Source organism: Aedes albopictus, chromosome 2, assembly GCF_035046485.1.
Source record: "Aedes albopictus strain Foshan chromosome 2, AalbF5, whole genome shotgun sequence".
NCBI lineage: Eukaryota > Metazoa > Arthropoda > Insecta > Diptera > Culicidae > Aedes > Aedes albopictus.
The window spans coordinates 271644023-271662825 of NC_085137.1; the positions used below are offsets into that span (position 1 = coordinate 271644023).

At 38.2% G+C, this 18803-nt stretch overlaps 3 protein-coding genes across 13 annotated transcripts in view; 1 reads left to right on the top strand and 2 right to left on the bottom strand.

Moving 5' to 3' along the window:
* LOC134288082 (scavenger receptor class B member 1) overlaps window positions 1-18803 on the top strand; it is a 682758-nt gene that overhangs the window by 44415 nt on the left and 619540 nt on the right. The gene's annotated exons all lie outside the window — the stretch shown is intronic.
* On the bottom strand, window positions 4263-6921 carry LOC109398428 (uncharacterized). 2 transcript variants are annotated; one of them, XM_062851790.1, is made up of 2 exons: window positions 6235-6921; window positions 4263-6160 (listed from the first exon to the last, which is right to left on the bottom strand). In XM_062851790.1, the coding sequence occupies exons 1-2, from the start codon at window positions 6919-6921 to the stop codon at window positions 4379-4381; spliced, it is 2469 nt and encodes an 822-aa protein (XP_062707774.1). In that variant the 3' UTR covers window positions 4263-4378. The 2 variants fall into 2 exon arrangements, with proteins under 2 accessions (XP_062707774.1, XP_062707775.1); XM_062851791.1 differs by having other exon boundaries at window positions 6001-6921.
* Window positions 6924-10208, bottom strand: LOC115253764 (uncharacterized). The gene is made up of 6 exons (XM_029875105.2): window positions 9862-10208; window positions 9520-9647; window positions 9162-9458; window positions 8538-8715; window positions 8115-8459; window positions 6924-7393 (listed from the first exon to the last, which is right to left on the bottom strand). The coding sequence occupies exons 1-6, from the start codon at window positions 10049-10051 to the stop codon at window positions 6924-6926; spliced, it is 1608 nt and encodes a 535-aa protein (XP_029730965.1). The 5' UTR covers window positions 10052-10208.

Sequence of the window (18803 nt, forward strand, 5' to 3'; positions counted from 1 at the left end):
CAGTGGTGGATCCACATATAAGAGGCGGGCTCCTGTTGAGATACACAGCGTGAGTGGTGTATTTTCTATTTCTCTTTTCCACACTGAGGATATGGACATCTCTGTGGCAAATAGTAGTTTTGCTGCTTCGGATCGTCGTTTTCCTCTCGTATCTCTCGGCAGTGTCCCAGCTGCTCATATTCTCGCATAAACTCGATGTACTGCTGCTTCAATTCAAGGTTCTTCTGAAGTCTCTCCTGCAACATCTGGAACCGTTTCAAAGCAACAGAACGGCAATCATTCAGTTCGTTGGCGTTATCTCTGAACGGCAACCTCACGATGTAACTGTTATAGAGTGTGAAATAATACGACTGCTCTGTACAGGTAGTAACGGATAACTGGTGTATTCAATATTCAAATGACTACTACGATTAATACTACAACATCTCCTCCTCTATGATTGTTAACGTAAACTGAAGAACTCTCTTAATCTATTTCTCAAAGGATATCTGGAGGTAGATGAAGATTCTTCAGGATCAGGTGCCAATGATGATTCTGCCAGTTCAGGTGAAGAGCTTACTGACGATTGTATCGGAACAGGTACCTCCTTTTCTTTGGAAGTCGTCTCTTCATCTGAAACGCGTATTTCTTCTTCCATGACGGACATCTCTCCTACTGTGTTATTAGGATTCAATTTATTTCTTGAAAGTTCAGCGGATTCTTCTTCGTCAAGCAATGTGGAATTATAATTTGATGTATCATCAGGTATCAGAAGGCCGGCGCCAGAGGCACGTTATCCTCCATTTGGGACATTTGTGCCATCGCCATACATATGAGCCTATTTCATCATTTACCTGAGGGAGAACGGGACAAGGGATGGGAATTGGGAAAGGGAAAGGTGATGAAATAGGAATGGGTGCCCTAGAAGAGGGAATGAACGCATAAGCGCAACGAGAGCTCATAGCTCATACCACAACGGGGTTAATCAGTGCCCTGAAAAGGACACTGTAAAACGCATAAGCGTAAAAAGAGCCTATAGCTCATTGGAGGTAGTTTGCGACGTCATGCGACTTTCAATATGACATAGAAAGGCACGTCATCAAAAGCATCCTCAATATTCAAGAAATCACCCAAGCAAAAACTACGTTTGAGCGAGTGCCTTCTTGAAAACGTATACAACTTTATGTAAAAGAGTCACTGTGGACATCCCAAGTTGGGAGACATGTGAGTTCACTTGAACAGGCATGTTAGCCAAACGAACATCACAGATGTGATAATCGACAATACGTATCGAGCATTTCAGAAAGAACGACGTAACCAGATAAATCTGGAACTTATTCCTTCTTTATTCAACGCACGCACCCTTTCGGGATAAAACTACAGAGTAATTTCATGCCATGAAAATACCCAATAGAAAACTACAAGAGTTCAAACATGTTTGAAAAACTCAAATCCCTCTGGAGAAAAATAGGATAATGCCCCATTTGCTCCAGGAGATTTGAAGTAAGCAGAGCTTTTTAGTGCTCACTAAATCGATTCTATAGCTACAATCCTCGGGGTAGAAGCCTAAGATTCGTAGCTATACAAAAGACTGGTTTATCCGAAGATATTTAGAACTTGAACAGGTCCGAGTTCCATTCAGGAATACCTCTTGCGGTCCGCACAGACCGCAGAGGACAAGCTTCTTTCAAAGCAGTAGCTATGGTATACCACAATGAAGGGCGTTGTAATAACAAAACCATAATGAAACTCTCTTGGAGTAGCAATGGAAGCGAGTTTTCCATAAAATGTGATCGCAACCAATTATTACAGGTTCCCTAGCTCGTTGAGCAGGGACGCCTGAATACGCAAAGTTTGCGAAGGAACACTCCAAAGTGCAAAAAGGTCAAATGGAGAGTCCTCATCTGACACATGCCAATCAGTCAACTCATGACAAATTCTGCTCATGCAGAGTTGGGTTAGGTGCAATTCTATGTTAAGTTAACCATGAACTGTACCACCTAAGTATTCCATCAAACTGAAGCATATCAAATCAATGTTTGAGCTACTTCAGATGCCAAATATCAGCGAAAAGATGCTGAAAACAAGAGCTTGCTTGAAGGCATCCATAAGGAAAGGTTGAAACATACTGTTAACGTTATTCTAAAATAAAGCATGCTCGAGGCACGACAGTTCATCTATAATGAAAAAAGCAAAGCTGGGTTCGCAAGGTAACCTAAACAGAAGTTACCCTACGAAAATGAACTTTTTGAAGTAGATCCACTTGGGCTACATAGGCTTTTTACGCTGAAAATTGATCTGAGGTTTCCTTGCCGTAGCCACTACCCAAACTAGACAAGATTACACTCTTCACAATCACAGCACAAAAAGGAAACATCAACGACGAATCAAATCGTGGTCAATTGAAAAACGCCAATGGAGAAAACGCATTAAGCGAACCCATATAGGCAGTAATGTAAGCTAATTAACAACATTTGAATAACCCCGCCCTTATTTAGCCTCAAATTTGAGACTTAAGAAGGGCAACTGATTATCTCGGAGAAACGCAAGGTCCACTGCACCATTGCTCCGGTTAGCGCAGTAAGGGCGTAATACTGTGGAGGACGCCCTAATTCTCCACAGGCTCCGTTTGTGGTTAGGTTTTTATTAGACCCCCCTAACCATTCATTCTTTGGCACGGTAAGCATAAAGCCGCATAACACCATGAATTAGGGGTCACCTGTTTAGTGGACTCTTACCACTGGATCAGGCGGTCCGTAGTGTTATTCTTAGCCAATTGAGACAACCGCTACCGACACTACACAGCTATCTAGGCTGATCGGGAAAAGAAGTTAACATTGATGGCTAACTTCCAAGCGAGCCCGAACAGCCGTCATCATTGTTAACGTAAACTGAAGAACTCTCTTAATCTATTTCTCAAAGGATATCTGGAGGTAGATGAAGATTCTTCAGGATCAGGTGCCAATGATGATTCTGCCAGTTCAAGTGAAGAGCTTACTGACGATTGTATCGGAACAGGTACCTCCTTTTCTTTGGAAGTCGTCTCTTCATCTGAAACGCGTATTTCTTCTTCCATGACGGACATCTCTCCTTCTGTGTTATTAGGATTCAATTTATTTCTTGAAAGTTCAGCGGATTCTTCTTCGTCAAGCAATGTGGAATTATAATTTGATGTATCATCGTGAGGTATGTTGTTCTGATCGGATATTGGAGTCTTGGTATTTTCGTCTGGTTCTTGGTCTTCTCTGTGGATCTCCTCTTCATTAGTGGGGTCACCTGGATCAGGTATATTGTTTTTCGGTTCATTGGTTGGCATCTGATTTTGGCAAACTTCTTTTGGTGCTTGCTTTGGTTCGTCGTAGATATAGTCAAAATGGTTGTTTTCATCCGATTGTGAGGGTAAACATCCTTGTACGTCATTTTCAAAGTTCTGCCTTGTCGAAATTGTTGCTGCTGGATTTTGTTGGATGTTCCTTGCTGGCCTGATAAAAATGCGATTTCTTAAGTATACGCGATTTTCGTCAGTAATTATCCAATACGATCTTTCGTCTCGTCGGTACAGTATTCTTCCACTTGTCCATTTGCTTTTGTTTGGATATATTTTCACAAAACCTGGTTCATCATTTTGAAGATCTCTCATATTTACGGTCCCCTTATTGTAATGATGTGCTGTTTTGAATCTGCGATCCGCAATTTTTGTGCTAACATTTTCTTCAATTTTTGGCTTCAATGCTGCGGTATCGTCGGAAGATTGGACCGTGTCCGTCTGGCAAATAATCTTTGAGATGGGCTACTTTCCATCACGGAGAAAAAAGATTATTAAAAACAGCCAAATTCTAGTTTACTTTAACCAAATTCTCGTATCAAAATTTGCACAAACTTAATTTGGGTTTACTTCAACAAACTGCATTGTTAAAAATCAACTAAAATTATAGGTTATTTGTTTTTTCGATTTTTACCCAATTTCAACCATTTTTTTTTAGAAACAACCATAATATTGGTTGTTGCTTTTTGACATTTGATTAATTCTAGGTAAATTCAAACAAAGCCTCCAGATTGTTATCGCCAAAAATTAGTTTTCTGCAAATCCGAAGATTTGTCGATATAAACAAAAAAATGCTAAATAAAACCAACGGTATTTCTCGAAACAATCTAAGAAATTTGTTGAAATTAAATGGGGATTTCAGGCTCCCACGCCTTCTGTTCTTTCGTTTCATAGATGCCGATAAACGCAAAACTGCCCAATGTACCAAAAACATGAGCACTAATGCGTTTACCGGCAGTATTTTTTTTAACAAATATGAAAATGTCTAACGCATATCAAAGCTCTTTTATTTATGTAATTTATACATTTTATCATACTTAAGCTACAACTTAACACTAAGTGTACAGGTCTTTGTCACACTTTGTAATAATTACATAGTCGCAAATACATAGTATTATTAACATCATGTAAATTGATTTGTTGTGACTCGCAGTTTTCTATATTATCTACTATCACTGTTGTGGTTTTCGCATTTAATTCAAACGACTGCAAATGTGTGTTAAACTTAACCACTTCAAACTGTTCACATAAAAGCAATATGGCATTATTGTTGTTAAGAAAAATTTCTAATATTTTATAAATGTTGACCGTGGCCTTCGAAACAACATTGAAAATCGATCCTCTATTATACACAGTTTCACATTTTACAAAACTTTTCAGAAATTTTACAGCTTCCATGTCGATGTTGTTTAAATTACAATTACTGTTTTTGAGATATAGAGTCCGGCATTGATTCAAGTAAATCTGTGTTTCATCGTATTGAATTTTTGGAAAAACGAAGTTTTTGTTCATACAATTATACGCAAATTTGAAGTTTGATTTAACAGCAATAGATGAGCACATGTTAATACGATTACTATTAACTTTACAGTATGCTTTAGGCTCTCGGTGCTTGGCTTCAAATCTCATGCACCAATGTTGTCTAAGAGCGCCACCTTTTAAAATCGCGGTGGGATAGTGTACTAGGTTATGATGTTTCGGTTTAAGAGAATCTTGAAACAATTTGACATATTGCGTATGATGAAACTCGATAACTGATCTCAGTTCTTTCACTAACTCATAAGGTACATCTCGCAATAATACAATATGCACGATTTTCACAAGACTACATGCCAGCTGCCAAACTTCATCATTTTCTGGTATTAGAGGGCCAATAATTAATGGAAGAAAAATGATCAACGTTTTCATTTCATTAGCGGTGCATTTTATCCTCTTCATTTTCAAATGATGATCTTGAATGTCGTGGATTATGTTATCTGAGTTTTGATTTCCATAGACAAAGTTATTTTTTCTCTCGTTGAAGTCACTTACGCTAAAGTATTTTCTAATGTAAACAAAATAGTATAGCATGTGTTGCAAATCATAGATTCCAACTCCTTCGAATATATCATGCATAATATCGAACACGAAATTATGTGTTACATGGTAGGAAGGAATTTTATTGAAAGGACTCGAAGCTTTGATGCCTGTTTCTGAAACAATACCTAGTCGAACGTCATGATCATAGCTCATGGGCGAGCGAAAAACTTCCGAGTGCTCTTTGGCATCTGTCTCCGTCTGAATCCGCCTTCTTTTACATACTCTACAAAAAAAGTTAGCTCGGAAGCTTTCTACATAATCCAGAATCCCATTCACGCCTAAATTATCACCAACAATAAATCCGAGAACAAAAAACACTCTTCGCTCTTCTCCATCAATGCTAACAGTAATGCCTTTGGTCTCCAGTTCAATTAACAATTCAATCAATCTGTGCAGAGTTTTGTCATTGTTCATTTTTTTCCTATCTTGACTTTTGATGAACCCTACGGTCAAAATATTACTCAATTTTCCTTGTAGATAAGCTGGCATACTTGGTATATTTAAATATACGGCACAAATAGAAGTGGATTTTGAATGACAAGAAGATGTATCACTAGTGGTAAAATCGTCAAAATATATGTTTATCGGGATCACGGTTCTGCAACACATTTCTCTTGTTCGTTCCTGCCAAATTGAACCATCAATAAGGGAGCGTATCAGTCCATCGTTCGACAGCTTCAGACTATTGATAACCGTATTGAATACACCCTCAGTTTGCAAGTATGTTCGCAGCATGAACTTTACGGGCATCAATACACCGTGAATTTGCTCAAAAATCTGTAAATGAGAAGAAAAGCATAAACATTCAATTCGAATCTTAACTTTAATTTGTTGTATAACTGTATTATTACCCTTTCGGAAAGTGGATCGGCGGACAATGACATTTGCTCCTCATTGACGTGGAAATACGTTGGATCTTCGTACAAACCATCTCTTTTCAGCTGCTGTATACATTTGTACTCAGATGTGCAATCGAAGCTTTCAAGCATGGTGGTGAGCATCTGTTCACACTCATTCGTCATAGCTCCCTTGAGTTGTAAATCATGAATTACTGAGCTTAGTGGGTCGACAATATTTTGCTTAATGTCTCTATTGATCTCAAAAGCAACCTTCCTGGCGAGTCCATTTTCGCTCAGCCATTTCAATGTCATGTTGGTGCTTAGTTGTTTTGCTTCAACAGCTACTAATTTCACAGTATCACTAACGACTACACATTTATTTTCGATGTTGATTTCCTCGTTATCCTTTTCTCTACTGTTAATTTCATTTTCCACATGGATTTCCGCTGGATGACAGGGTTCATGTAACTGCTCAAAGTGATTGATTGTTCTCTCTGTATTACACTCAATATTAGAATTATATTTTTCTCTACAGGACAATGTATGTTTTCGAAGACTTGTGATCGATGTAAATAAACGGCCACACTTTTCAATACACATGTATCCGTTTAAAGGCTCGTGCATCCGTTGAACGTGGCGGTAATATTGCTCGATGGAAATGCCCTTCCAAGGGCAGTCTGCTGATGGACAGTTGATCATTCTTAACTTCCGGTGTTGATCACATTAATGATCGAAAGAATTTTCGCACGACAAGAATTTTCCAGCGGGAAGTCGTAGATAACGTGGTTGATTAGGTTCCATGATCCTGCACATTCCTTCGCGAAAGGTAGGTTGTAGACTTTGTGGAGTTTATAGCACACATCCAACGCTTTCAGGAAGGTGGGAAGGCGGTAGAATGCGTCACCGAAGGATATGATGAAGGTGTTCAGCTGGGTGAGTTCTGGACCAACGACGACCACAAGCGGACATGGTAACATTCCTCTATTCTCAGAGCGCGAGATATGGTGAGCTTTAACTTTCGATTGTAGATCTGTTATGTTCTGTACCCAGAAAACAAAGCTATTCCGGTTCTCGATATAACTAGGTTTCCACTTTGATTTGTTTAAGAGAGTGAGTACAGAGCACGGCAAAATGTATGGAAGCAACATCGAGTAAGCAACATCACGGCAATCTGAAATTAAGGGAAAAAAACTTGATTAACTAAATTATTAACATGTAAGTACAACGTAAACTGAAGACTATTTTATTTGTTTACAATTGAAAATTTGTTGATTAGAATCAAAATTAATCCTGACTTCGACAATGATTTTTCATAAGGGCCTAACTGATTTGATCGATTTCTCTTCGTCGACTCTCTCTTTCGCTAATAACTTGATCAAAACAAACAAAATCATTATTCTTTTTGTTTCTATAGCAAGATGTAGTCGTCTTCTTCGCATTTCAACCAAAAAATCTTTGGAAAACTCAATATACATTTTGTAATAACACAAAGAGAGGATCGATAAAGAGAATTCAAAAATGTCAGTTAGGCCCTAATGAAAAATCAGTGTCGACTTAGTTAGGTTAAATTTCGTGTAGGATTTATCCTTGGGTAGACTCGGTCCCGCATGTTTTGTTTTTTTTTCAAATATAAAACAGATTTGTTATAGGATATTTTTTGCTCAAAACTATTTTTGTAAACGAAATCTTTAAGTGATAAAAATCAGGACATGTAGAGCCTTGTGTTAGGTTTTCTTACATATGGTCCACTGCACGAAATTGTTCTGGCCTGCTTACTCTCACAGAAAATTTGACGTTTGAGCGGTGCCGACACCTCTCAAACGTCAAATTTCGTGTGAGAGTAAGCAGGCCAGAATAAATTCGTGCAGTAATCCATTGCAAACAAAAATTACCTTCATTAAGATCACGTTCCAGTAGGCTGAGAATTGCTTTGCCGGCTTTGTCCGTCACATCAGCAACGAAAATAGGCTTGAGCGATGAGATGAGTACATTCCATTTTGCAAATAATGCGGCGCTTTTCGTTGGGAACTTTGTGTCGAAATCGATTCGGCCGAGTTGATATCCTTCGGGTTTGCGCAGTGTCGGAAATAAATCCAAAACCAGTTCACAAGTCGGTTTATCCAGTTTAGAGATTTCGTACAAGCGAATAACGCTTGTTGATGCCCATTTCTGCATAACTGCGGGCCATTCGTCTTCATGGTGCCTAATCCATGTCTTCGCTTGCTGGTACTCAACCCCTAAAAATATTGCGATTATTACAATTAATATTATGAAATTATCAATTTAAAAAAAAAATATATAAAAATATTACTTACAATCAGCATCGGAAGGCGAACATGGCGGTGTAATATTCTCACTATCGTTTGATTTCTGTTGCGACGCTTGGAGAGCAGTGTAGTTGCAGTTCCGGTCATAAAGGCAGCCCTTTGGCAAATGTCCCAGTCTCGTTTTCTTTCCGGCAACAAGTGCGAATGTTGGCTGGTACCAAGACTCCTAAAAGTAAAACATATCGTAACTCGTTAGTATTTGGAATATGGAACAATGGATCAAAGGACATAAAAGGACATTCATTAACCACGTCACGCATTTTCGATCTTCCTCCCTCAATCCCTGTTCCAAATTTAAATATCAATTGTTATAGTACATGTTAACAAAAATGCGTAAGAAATTAATGGATGGCATGATTCAAATCAATACAAATTGGCAATGATCTTTCATTAGGGCCAAAATGACTTGTTCCATTTCTTCTCGTTGATTCTCTCTTCCGCTAATAAATTGATCAGAACAAACCAAATCGTTATGCTTCCTGTTCTTTAAAGAGATGTAGTCTCCTATTGAAAACTCAATACATACACATTCTGTAATAACACGAAGGGAGGATCAATGAAGAGAAATGTCAGTTGAGCCCTAATGAAAAATTATTTCCGAAATTTAATCACCTTTGATTCAGTTGGAAAAAGATCGCCCAACTCGTCGGCTCGACTCAGAAGTTCGATATGTGTTAGTTTACCAAAAACGTCTTTAAATTCGTCGATGACGATATGCGTTATCATTCTCTTTTGTGATTTTGTGAGAATACGCGATAACTTATAGGTTTCAAGAATTTGTTTCCCTTTGGCGGATTTATTGATCAGGAATTTCGCTGAAAACATTTCCCGTTGCTTGGTCTCTGGTTGATCCTTAGGCTGAGGGAGATTTTGAACGAGTTTCAGTGGAGACGAAACGGGTTGCAGGTTCTAAAAATGCAAGATTTTAATACCTCTAAATTCTCAAATTAATCGTTCAGATATTAGGTACCTGTGATTTTCGCCACACATTCAATCCATGAATAATTTTTGTCCTATCTCCAAGGAATGGTTCACAAAGGAGCTCCTCGATTTCTCGTCGTTCGATAACTTTGAGAGATTCTACGTCATATCCGTTTGCTGTATTAGGAAATTCATTAAAACATTACTTTCAGAGGACAACCCATCATCGGTTTTCAAAAACTCTTAAGCAGTTTTCTCGCTCTCAAACTCGAACCGATGACAATTGAAATTTATCTGTATAGCAGTGAAATCATTTTGAATTACGGGTTTGTGAATCAATGCGAAAAACTGCTTTTCAAGAGTTGATTATATAATATTTTGCTGATCTTACCAAGAAACTTGTTGATCACTTCAATCGACACCTTAAATGATTCCAGCAATTGTATGAAAGCAATGGTTTCGTCATTTATTTCTTCGTATGATATATCCGCCTCTTCGTTTTCGTTGTCTTCTTGTATGACTGGATCTGGTTCCCCTTGGGACTCAGTTTCAGTCTGTTCTGCATCTTTTTCAGATTTCATGGTGACTAAAAAAGTTTCAATAAAATGATCTTCTACAAAGTCGCTCCTAAGTCGGCCCTCTTTCCAATGTACCGTAAACAGGGGTGTTGTTGATCAGTGGGGTGAACCTGACCACTCAATTACCCGCGGATATCGTCTTTCAAGGTAGCTACAATTATATTTTAGCCATTCGCAATCCAATGACGTAACATTAAAATGGAATGGTAACTTCCTTGAAAGTCAATATCCGTGGGCAATTGAGTGGTCAGGTTCACCCCACTGATCAACTACACCCCAGTTTACGGTACATCGAAAATGGACCACTCCATATATTCAAGTAAATTGAAAACCACATTTTTACAAGAAAAACCATCTACATTTCTCGGCAAAGTTGTAGATCTATAAATTTTGAGCAAATTTGCCGAATAAAGATGAATCGATGAGTGTTAACATAATTTGTTAGAAGTTTAACATTAAATTTTCATAAATAGCTGGAGAAATAGCTGCAGTCTTTCCGATCACAATTTCGCATTTTTTACTCGTAATGTGAAATTTTGTGGGCCCTCAGAAATGCGGAGGGCCCGGAGGGACAAGATAAACTATTAAAATCTCTTATTAATGACACGTATACTGTCCCCACTCGCATAACAGTCCCTGCTGGGTTTCCTATTCACATGAGACTGTTATGCGAGTGGGGCAGTATATTCATTTTTAAACAATACTCATTCTTGTTCAATATTTACTTAAGTACATATCATGATTGATTTTTGTAACCACTTGAGGGCCTATACAGTCAAAGCTGCGAAGGTGTGGATATCCAGCATGATCATGCTGGGAGTGACGGGTTCGATTCCCGGTCGGTTTCGAAAAGGAAATTTTCTAGAGTACGTTCGTGCCTGCCGTGTATATACATATGCATAATGATCATTTGTAAAGGAAGCTCTCAGCTAATAACGTGGAAGTGCTCGAAGAACCTGAGAAGCAGGCTTTGTCCCGGTGGAGATGTTACCCATGAATAAGAAGAAGAAGAAGAAGAAGCACTTGGGAGTCTAATTGCCAAAGCAGTAAACGCACGGATTTTCAACAAACTCGGCGTGGGTTCGATTTAGTACCTGCCAGGTACCTGCTGGTGTGGTAAATTGCATGATATACTTGCATATGGAGTATCTTCAATCGGCCTACGATATACGAATTAAAAATTGATCAACAATAAGGCACTGTCTATGAACTACGTAGACTCAATTTTGGCAATCTTACACCACCCCCCTTCTTCCTCGTAGGCTTTCGTCCATACAAAATTTTCGAAATGTGTATGGACCGTAGACTTTGGCCAGATCCCCTCGTCCCCCCTTCGAGTCTACGTAGTTTATGGGTAGGCCCTATTAACTGTTTTGTGGAAATATTTATAGAACACTAAGACGAGAAGTAGATACTGTCCCTAAAACGCTGCGCCAAGCAGAAAAACACTTAAAAACCGGATTTACAGTATCCTCTAAGCAAAAATTTTTTTGTGGCCTGGAAACTTCAAAACAAAAACACACTTTTTGGCCTCTTTGTTTGCAGTTGTTGAGCCTGATTTGAGCACTTTTAACCTTACCTGGATAGCAGGTGACGGTCCAGCACGACTTTTACGGTAAATTCACTGAATAAAACCACCGAATAACTTTATAAAACTTTTAAAATCGAAAGCGCAAACGAGACGACCGGCAAACAAAATACTTCGCGTTGAGCAAAACAATGCAGATGGCTATCGCGGCGATTGCGGCTGACAGTGACATAAACAAACTAATGGTTTAGTTTGTTGTGAACCGTTTTCAAGGTTGATATACACCCAATCAAAATACCTGGTTGTTTTTTCCCAACATTTTTTCTGATTCAACCTAAGATTTAGTTTGAAATTGTTAATGATGGACAATCTTCTTCAACCTCTATTTCGTTAAAGGCAAACATGTCAATGGTAAGAAATACCTATGATCTTAGTTTGAATTTGATAAATTTTGGTTTGGAAGCACCAAGCTATTCAGGTAGAAAATACTTAATTATAGCGTTTGTTTTAACTGCAGACGCAATGCGGAATCTAACAATTTTTGACTTCGAAGTAAACAAAAATTGAGGTTGCATGTCAACCAAAAGTTTAGTTGATACAAACTGGCTCCTTTTCTCTCCGTGATTTTATTTGGCGTATTCCTCCATATCAGTAGAGCTTCATAGAAATCTGTCTCACTATCTTCACATTTTTTCAAAAGATTTTTGCATATTTTGACGGCTGACTCTGCTTTTCCATTACCTTGAGGATGGTGAGGACTTGATGTTTTATGTTGGAAATTCCAATCCTGTTTAAATTTTTGAAATTCAGCTCCAGAAAAACAGGTTCCGTTGTCTGATATAACAGTTTTAGGAATACCGTGTCTGCTAAAATTTTTTCTGCATATATTGACTACTGTTTTGCATGTTAAATCTTTCATTTCGTCTACTTCAAAAAAAAATCAGAATAGTGATCAACAGTAACTAATAGTCGCAATGGCTTCGATCTCCAACGTATTTCCATGACGTCCATGCTGACCACTTCAAAAGGAATTTGAGGGACTTCAGTAGAGTTCATTGTTTGCTTCTTTTGGGATGTAGAATTTTTCAAACAAACATCACACTGCAAAACGAGTTCTTTGATTTGCTCCGATATTCCAGGCCAGTACACACATTCTCTTGATAATTTCTGGGTAGCTTCTATTCCTTGATGACTTTTGTGCAATGTATCCAGGACGAAACGGCGCATTACTTGTGGAACCAGAATTCTATCGCCTTTCAAAACAAGTCCATTGTAGATGGTCAACTGTTCACGAAATTTGAAATATCTTTTGGCCAAATTGCTAACATCGCTGTATTTTGTTGGCCATCCGTTTGAAATTAGGGAATTGAGCAGTATAATTTCTTCATCAGTTTCAGATTCGCGGACTAATTTCTCCATAGTTGGCGACGAAATTCGTAAATCTTCAGTAGGATCAGTTTTTTCAAAATCCATACAATAAACTTCAAAAGAGTGAGGATCATCTAAGGTATTCGTAGGAGCTCTTGATAGAGTATCAGCAATAATCATTTCTGTGCCTTTCTTGTATACTAGGCGGAAATTATAACGTTGTAGAACCATGAGCATTTTTTGAATTCTTCGTGGAGCAATAAAGAGAGGCTTCTTAAAAATTGTCACCAGTGGCTCATGATCCGTTTCTATAGTAATGTCACATTTTCCACAGATGTACTGATCAAACTTCGTGCAGGCATACAAAATTGCTAAACATTCCTTCTCAATTTGGGCATAATTTGCTTCAGTTGTCGAAAGTGTTCTTGAAGCATATGAAATTGGTCTTTCTTCTTGCATCAAGGTACAGCCAATAGCTTTTGATGACGAATCTGTTTGAATTTTCAATGGTTTGTTGACATCGTAATAGCCTAATAGGATGTCTGAACTTATCAATTTTTTTATGTTATCAAAGTTTTCTTGATGATCTTGATTCCAATCAAACTGATCAGCAGTTACTAACCGTCGCAAAGGTTCTGAATGTTCAGATAGGTTTGGTATGAACTTCGAAAGATAAGTGACCATTCCTAGGAAGCGCAAAACATCATCCTTATTTTCTGGCTTTGGCATCTCTCGTATAGCTTTCACTTTATCTGGATCAGGCATTATCCCTTTACTGTTGATAATATGGCCAAAAAATTTCACAGAGTCTTGACACAGTCGAAGTTTGTCACGATTTAGCTTTAAATTTTCTTTCCGTATACGAATCAGCAATTTTTTCAAATTTATATCATGGTCGGCAATAGCTTCTTCCATAGTTTCTCCAGATCCAAAAACCAAAATATCATCAGCAATACAAACAACTCCTTCCAATCCTTGTAGAAGCAAATGTTGTCTTTTCTGGTAAATTTCCATAGCAGGTTTTATACCAAATGGCATGCGAAGAAAACGATAATTTCCGAAAGGCGTCACAAATGTGGTCAACTTACTGCTTTTCTCATCTAGTTTCAAATTCCAAAATCCTTTCTTTGCGTCTAGACAACTGAAAACTTTGGCCTGATGCAGTTCTGGTAAAATTTCCTCTAATTTTGGGATTTGGTATTTAACATCAAGCAATGCTTTGTTCAAGTCTACAGGGACAATACACAGTCTCAATTTGTCGTTGCGTCGAACTATGAGGATGTTACTGGTCCATTCAGAATACTCATTTACCTTAGTGATAACACCCATGTCTTCCATCTCGTCAAGTTGTTTCTTCATTTCTGCACGCAACTTCTGAGGAACTCGCCTTGGAATCTGTTGTTTAGGTGGGATGGATTCATCGATCTCCAGACTGACTTCTCCTTCGACGCATCCTAAGCCATCAAACACGTCCGGAAATTCAGCAATTATTTTCTCCGCGCCACTTCTGTGTGAGGTTACTGTATTGATAATTTTCTCATTCACAGTGATGAATCCAAACTTCAGACATGTTTGTAACGATAATAACGGGAAATATTCCTTGTATTCCCCGCAAACGACTTCGAATATTAGTGTTGATTCTCGGCCATCTTGTATTACTGCAAGCTCACAGCAGCCTTCTGGAACAATTACACCTCCACCATAAACCTTCAGTTTCGTCGATGTTGGGACTAATTTCTGCTTATCAGCAAGCTTAAGAAATCATGACATTCCCATCACGTTGCAAGACGCTCCTGTATCCAGTTGGCATTTGATTTTTTTACACTTCTTTCCAACGGCGAAAAATAAAGAAACATGTAACTGGGTTGGCAACTTGTTCCGGACCGCTAGGATGTTCTCGTAATAATCTTCGATCAGCTTAACGTCGTTTCTGCCTTCAACTTTTGATCTGCATACGCTGGCAAAATGATTCATCAATCCGCATTGTAGGCATTCCTTTCCATTGGCTGGACATTTTTCCTTGTCTCTTACATGTTCATATCCACAGTAATTGCACTTCGACTTATTACTTGGAGCTTGAAAAGTTGGTCTTCTGGTTCTGCTTTGTATTTTGTCAATTGGGGCTTCGATGATATTTTTTTGATCGTGATTAAGTTGCTTCATTTGAATTTCTGTTAGTTCAGCTGCGCGACATTTTTGTATTGCTTCTTCTAAAGTTATTTCTTGATTCTCCCACAGGCGCTGGCGTAATCGGACGTCCTTAACAGATACTACAATCCTGTCTAACAGCAGTTCATCTTGCATATCTCCGTATTGACAATTCTTGATTAGCCCGCGCAAACGATGTATATATTGATCGATGTTCTCTCCTGGTTCCTGAACTGCACTGTTGAATATAGCTCGCTCGTACCGCTTGTTTATTTTCGGGAGTAGATGAGCTTCTAAAGCAGCCAATATCGTGTCACATGATTGTCTGTCTTCATCTCTCAAGGGTAGGTTGTGGAACAGCTTCAAACAGTCTTTCCCGATACACGATAGTAGAGTTGCGGTTTGCTGCTTCATGGGCCGGGTCGAAAGGTTGGTCGCTATACAATAGTACTCCCAAGACGATTTGAAAAATTTCACGCTCTGGCAAATATCTCCATGAATATCAATGGCTTCCGGCGTAGGGACGTTTGGGCTCGACAGGAATATCGCAGGGGCTTCTAGATTGGCAGCGCTTGATACTGGTCCATTTCCACGCTCCTGGATTTCTCGTAAGCAATTTTGCAATTCAAGGATTTGCAGTTTCAGCTCCTCCATTTTTTTTTTCTTTTTGTTATTCCTGTTGCTATGGCTCTGACACCATGTTATAGAGTGTGAAATAATACGACTGCTCTGTACAGGTAGTAACGGATAATTGGTGTATTCAATATTCAAATGACTACTACGATTAATACTACAACAGTAACGTCCATCTTCAGTCCGATGGTGAGTTGCGAGAAAATGAGCCTCGCACTCTTGCTCCTCGCTAGTTAGTGGGCTGGTATCAGGCACCTCTTCAATTTTCCAAAAACGCTGAATTGCCTCCTCGACGTCGCCTAGCGATGCGGTGAGCGAGTGCTGTACCTCGTTGGCGATGGAACGCTCCCTGAAGACTCCAGCTACCACCCATCCTAGGGAGGTTTCACGCAGCTCGGGGAAGTCTTCGTCGATTTTGATGTGGCCAGGTCGTAGTAATCTGGGGTTCGGACTCTTATTGACTTGATTACAAGACTGTTGATTATCGAATGTCACTTTATTTTTCAATCAACTTAGAGCTAACCTACTGTTTAATCTAGTACTGCAGGAGAAGGCTGAAACAACATGCATATCTATAGCCAATCGATGCATCCGACAGCAACGATGGCCAATCCAAAGAGAGAAGATAATCTTAAAAGGGGCGTTTACCATACAACTACGTAAACGTACACAAATGATTGTTTCAACTGTGCGCTGTTAAGAGCCAGTTCGCGAGAACCGCGACCCCCTTTCCAAAGGAAGTGGAATTGATGTGCTCCGATTGAGCTGAAATTTTCAGGGTATGGTTTCCCATATAAAAGATGATATCTGGCCGATTTTCAGATTTTTCCATTAGGGGGAAGTGGGGTAAAATAGCCCTCAAAGTTTTCATGTCTAAAAATAGGAAAAATCACTAAAATCACAATAACTTCCGCAAAAGTTAACGGATTCTGCTGAAATTTTGCATGGACACTCTATTCCTATGGCACTTCCATTTAAGCCAAGCGTTGGATATTCTTTGATATTTTATTTGAAAAAATAGGTCATTTTCATAATTTTTTTGAAGATTTTCAGGGCGCCTGTTTTCGTACCAACAGAACTAGGGTAAAAAACTGAGTACTACGTTTTGAAGGATAACCCAAGAGCTTTCATTTGATATGTGACCCAGATGCGCCAACTTAAAAACTTTCGAATTTATTTTTTTTCTCGGGGTATGCATTCTTTTTTAGCTGTCGAAAAAGAAGTATTGCGGCAAATTTTGACAACGTTATTTAACTTTCAAGGGTTTTTCTTCAATAATAATTCAACAGAAAAATTATGACTAAGAAATGTAATTATTGGATTTTTTTTTCATTTGGGGAAAGTAGGGTAAAATGGACTAACTCAACCTCCTTTCGAAATAACGTTGCTACGATGTTCTCTGATCCGACTCGAATTTTCAGAGTTCGTTATTCTATTCAAGAATAGATGCGTTATCATATATTATTTTTTTTTTCTTGAGAGGATAACGGGGTAAAACAATTCTCAGAAAAAAATGTTGAAAATAATCAAAATTTCAAAACCTTCAAATGCTTTGGTAAAACTTGGCGAAATTTCATGAAATTAGAAGAAATTTCTTAATTTTATTGCTTATTCAAATGAGCAAGTCTGACAACATTTTGACGTCGAGAAATGTCACAGATTAGCACGTGGTGTGTGATTCACCGGATTCTTTCGCGATTTTTGGCTGAGAATGTTGCTACGTCATTCCGTTCAAAAGTATTGATGATTTTCTAGAAAATAGGCACTTTTCAAGTATTTTTCACTTGAGTTAAAAAAAACACAACTCTAATTTTTTGATAAGTTTTATAACAACGTTTCTTCTTTTGAATGCGGGCAAGGGATTTTTTATATTTTTGCCCCAACCTGTCATAACACATTTTCAATAAACTATGCTCTACAATGGTTTCTTGGGTGACTTTGATAAAAAATCGAAACTGAAAAAGTCAACGCCAGAAAACCGATTTTTCTTGAACCACCCTAAGCATAGCTACATAAAAAGTGTCTTCAGGAAACTTGCTCAAAATTGATAGATCTACAACTTTCCCGAAGAATGTATACAGTTATTCTTGCAAATAAAAAAGTTTGGTTTCCAATTTCTTTGAAAATATGGACCACCCTAATTTGTATGTACATCGAAAAGAGGGCCTTATTTTTGGGAACAACTTTGTAGAAGACCGTATTTGTCCAAAAAATCATTTGAAGGCGCTGAATGCATCTTTCCTCGTAAATCTTTATCGTGGACGTGGACCATTGTGCACTGCAGCAACTTTCACGAGAAAGAAAGAGAGAAAATTGAACCGGAGATGTATGCCAAAAGAAAAATCGCGAAAGAATCCGGTGAATCACACACCACGTGCTAATCTGTGACATTTCTCGACGTCAAAATGTTGTCAGACTTGCTCATTTGAATAAGCAATAAAAATTAAGAAATTTCTTCTAATTTCATGAAATTTCGCCAAGTTTTACCAAAGCATTTGAAGGTTTTGAAATTTTGATTATTTTCAACTTTTTTTTTCTGAGAATTGTTTACCCCGTTATCCGCTCAAGAAAAAAATTATATGTGATAAAGCATCTATTCTTGAATAGAATAACGAACTCTGAAAATTCGAGTCCGATCAGAGAACATCGTAGCAACGTTATTTCGAAAGGAGGTTGAGTTAGTCCATTTTACGCTACTTTCCCCAAATGAAAAAAAATCCAATAATTGCATTTCTTAGTCATCATTTTTCTGTTGAATTATTATTGAAGAAAAACCCTTGAAAGTTAAATAACGTTGTCATAATTTGCCGCAACACTTCTTTTTGGACAGCTAAAAATGCGGGGTAAAATGCATACCCCGAGAAAAAAAATTTTTTTTTCGAAAGTTTTTAAGTTGGCGCATCTGGGTCACATATCAAATGAAAGCTCTTGGGTAGTCCTTCAAAACGTAGTACTCAGTTTTTCATCCTAGTTCTGTAGGTACAAAAACAGGCGCCCTGAAAATCGTCAAAAAATTATGGAAATGACCTATTTTTTTTTCAAATTAAATATCAAAGAATATCCAACGCTTGGCTTAAA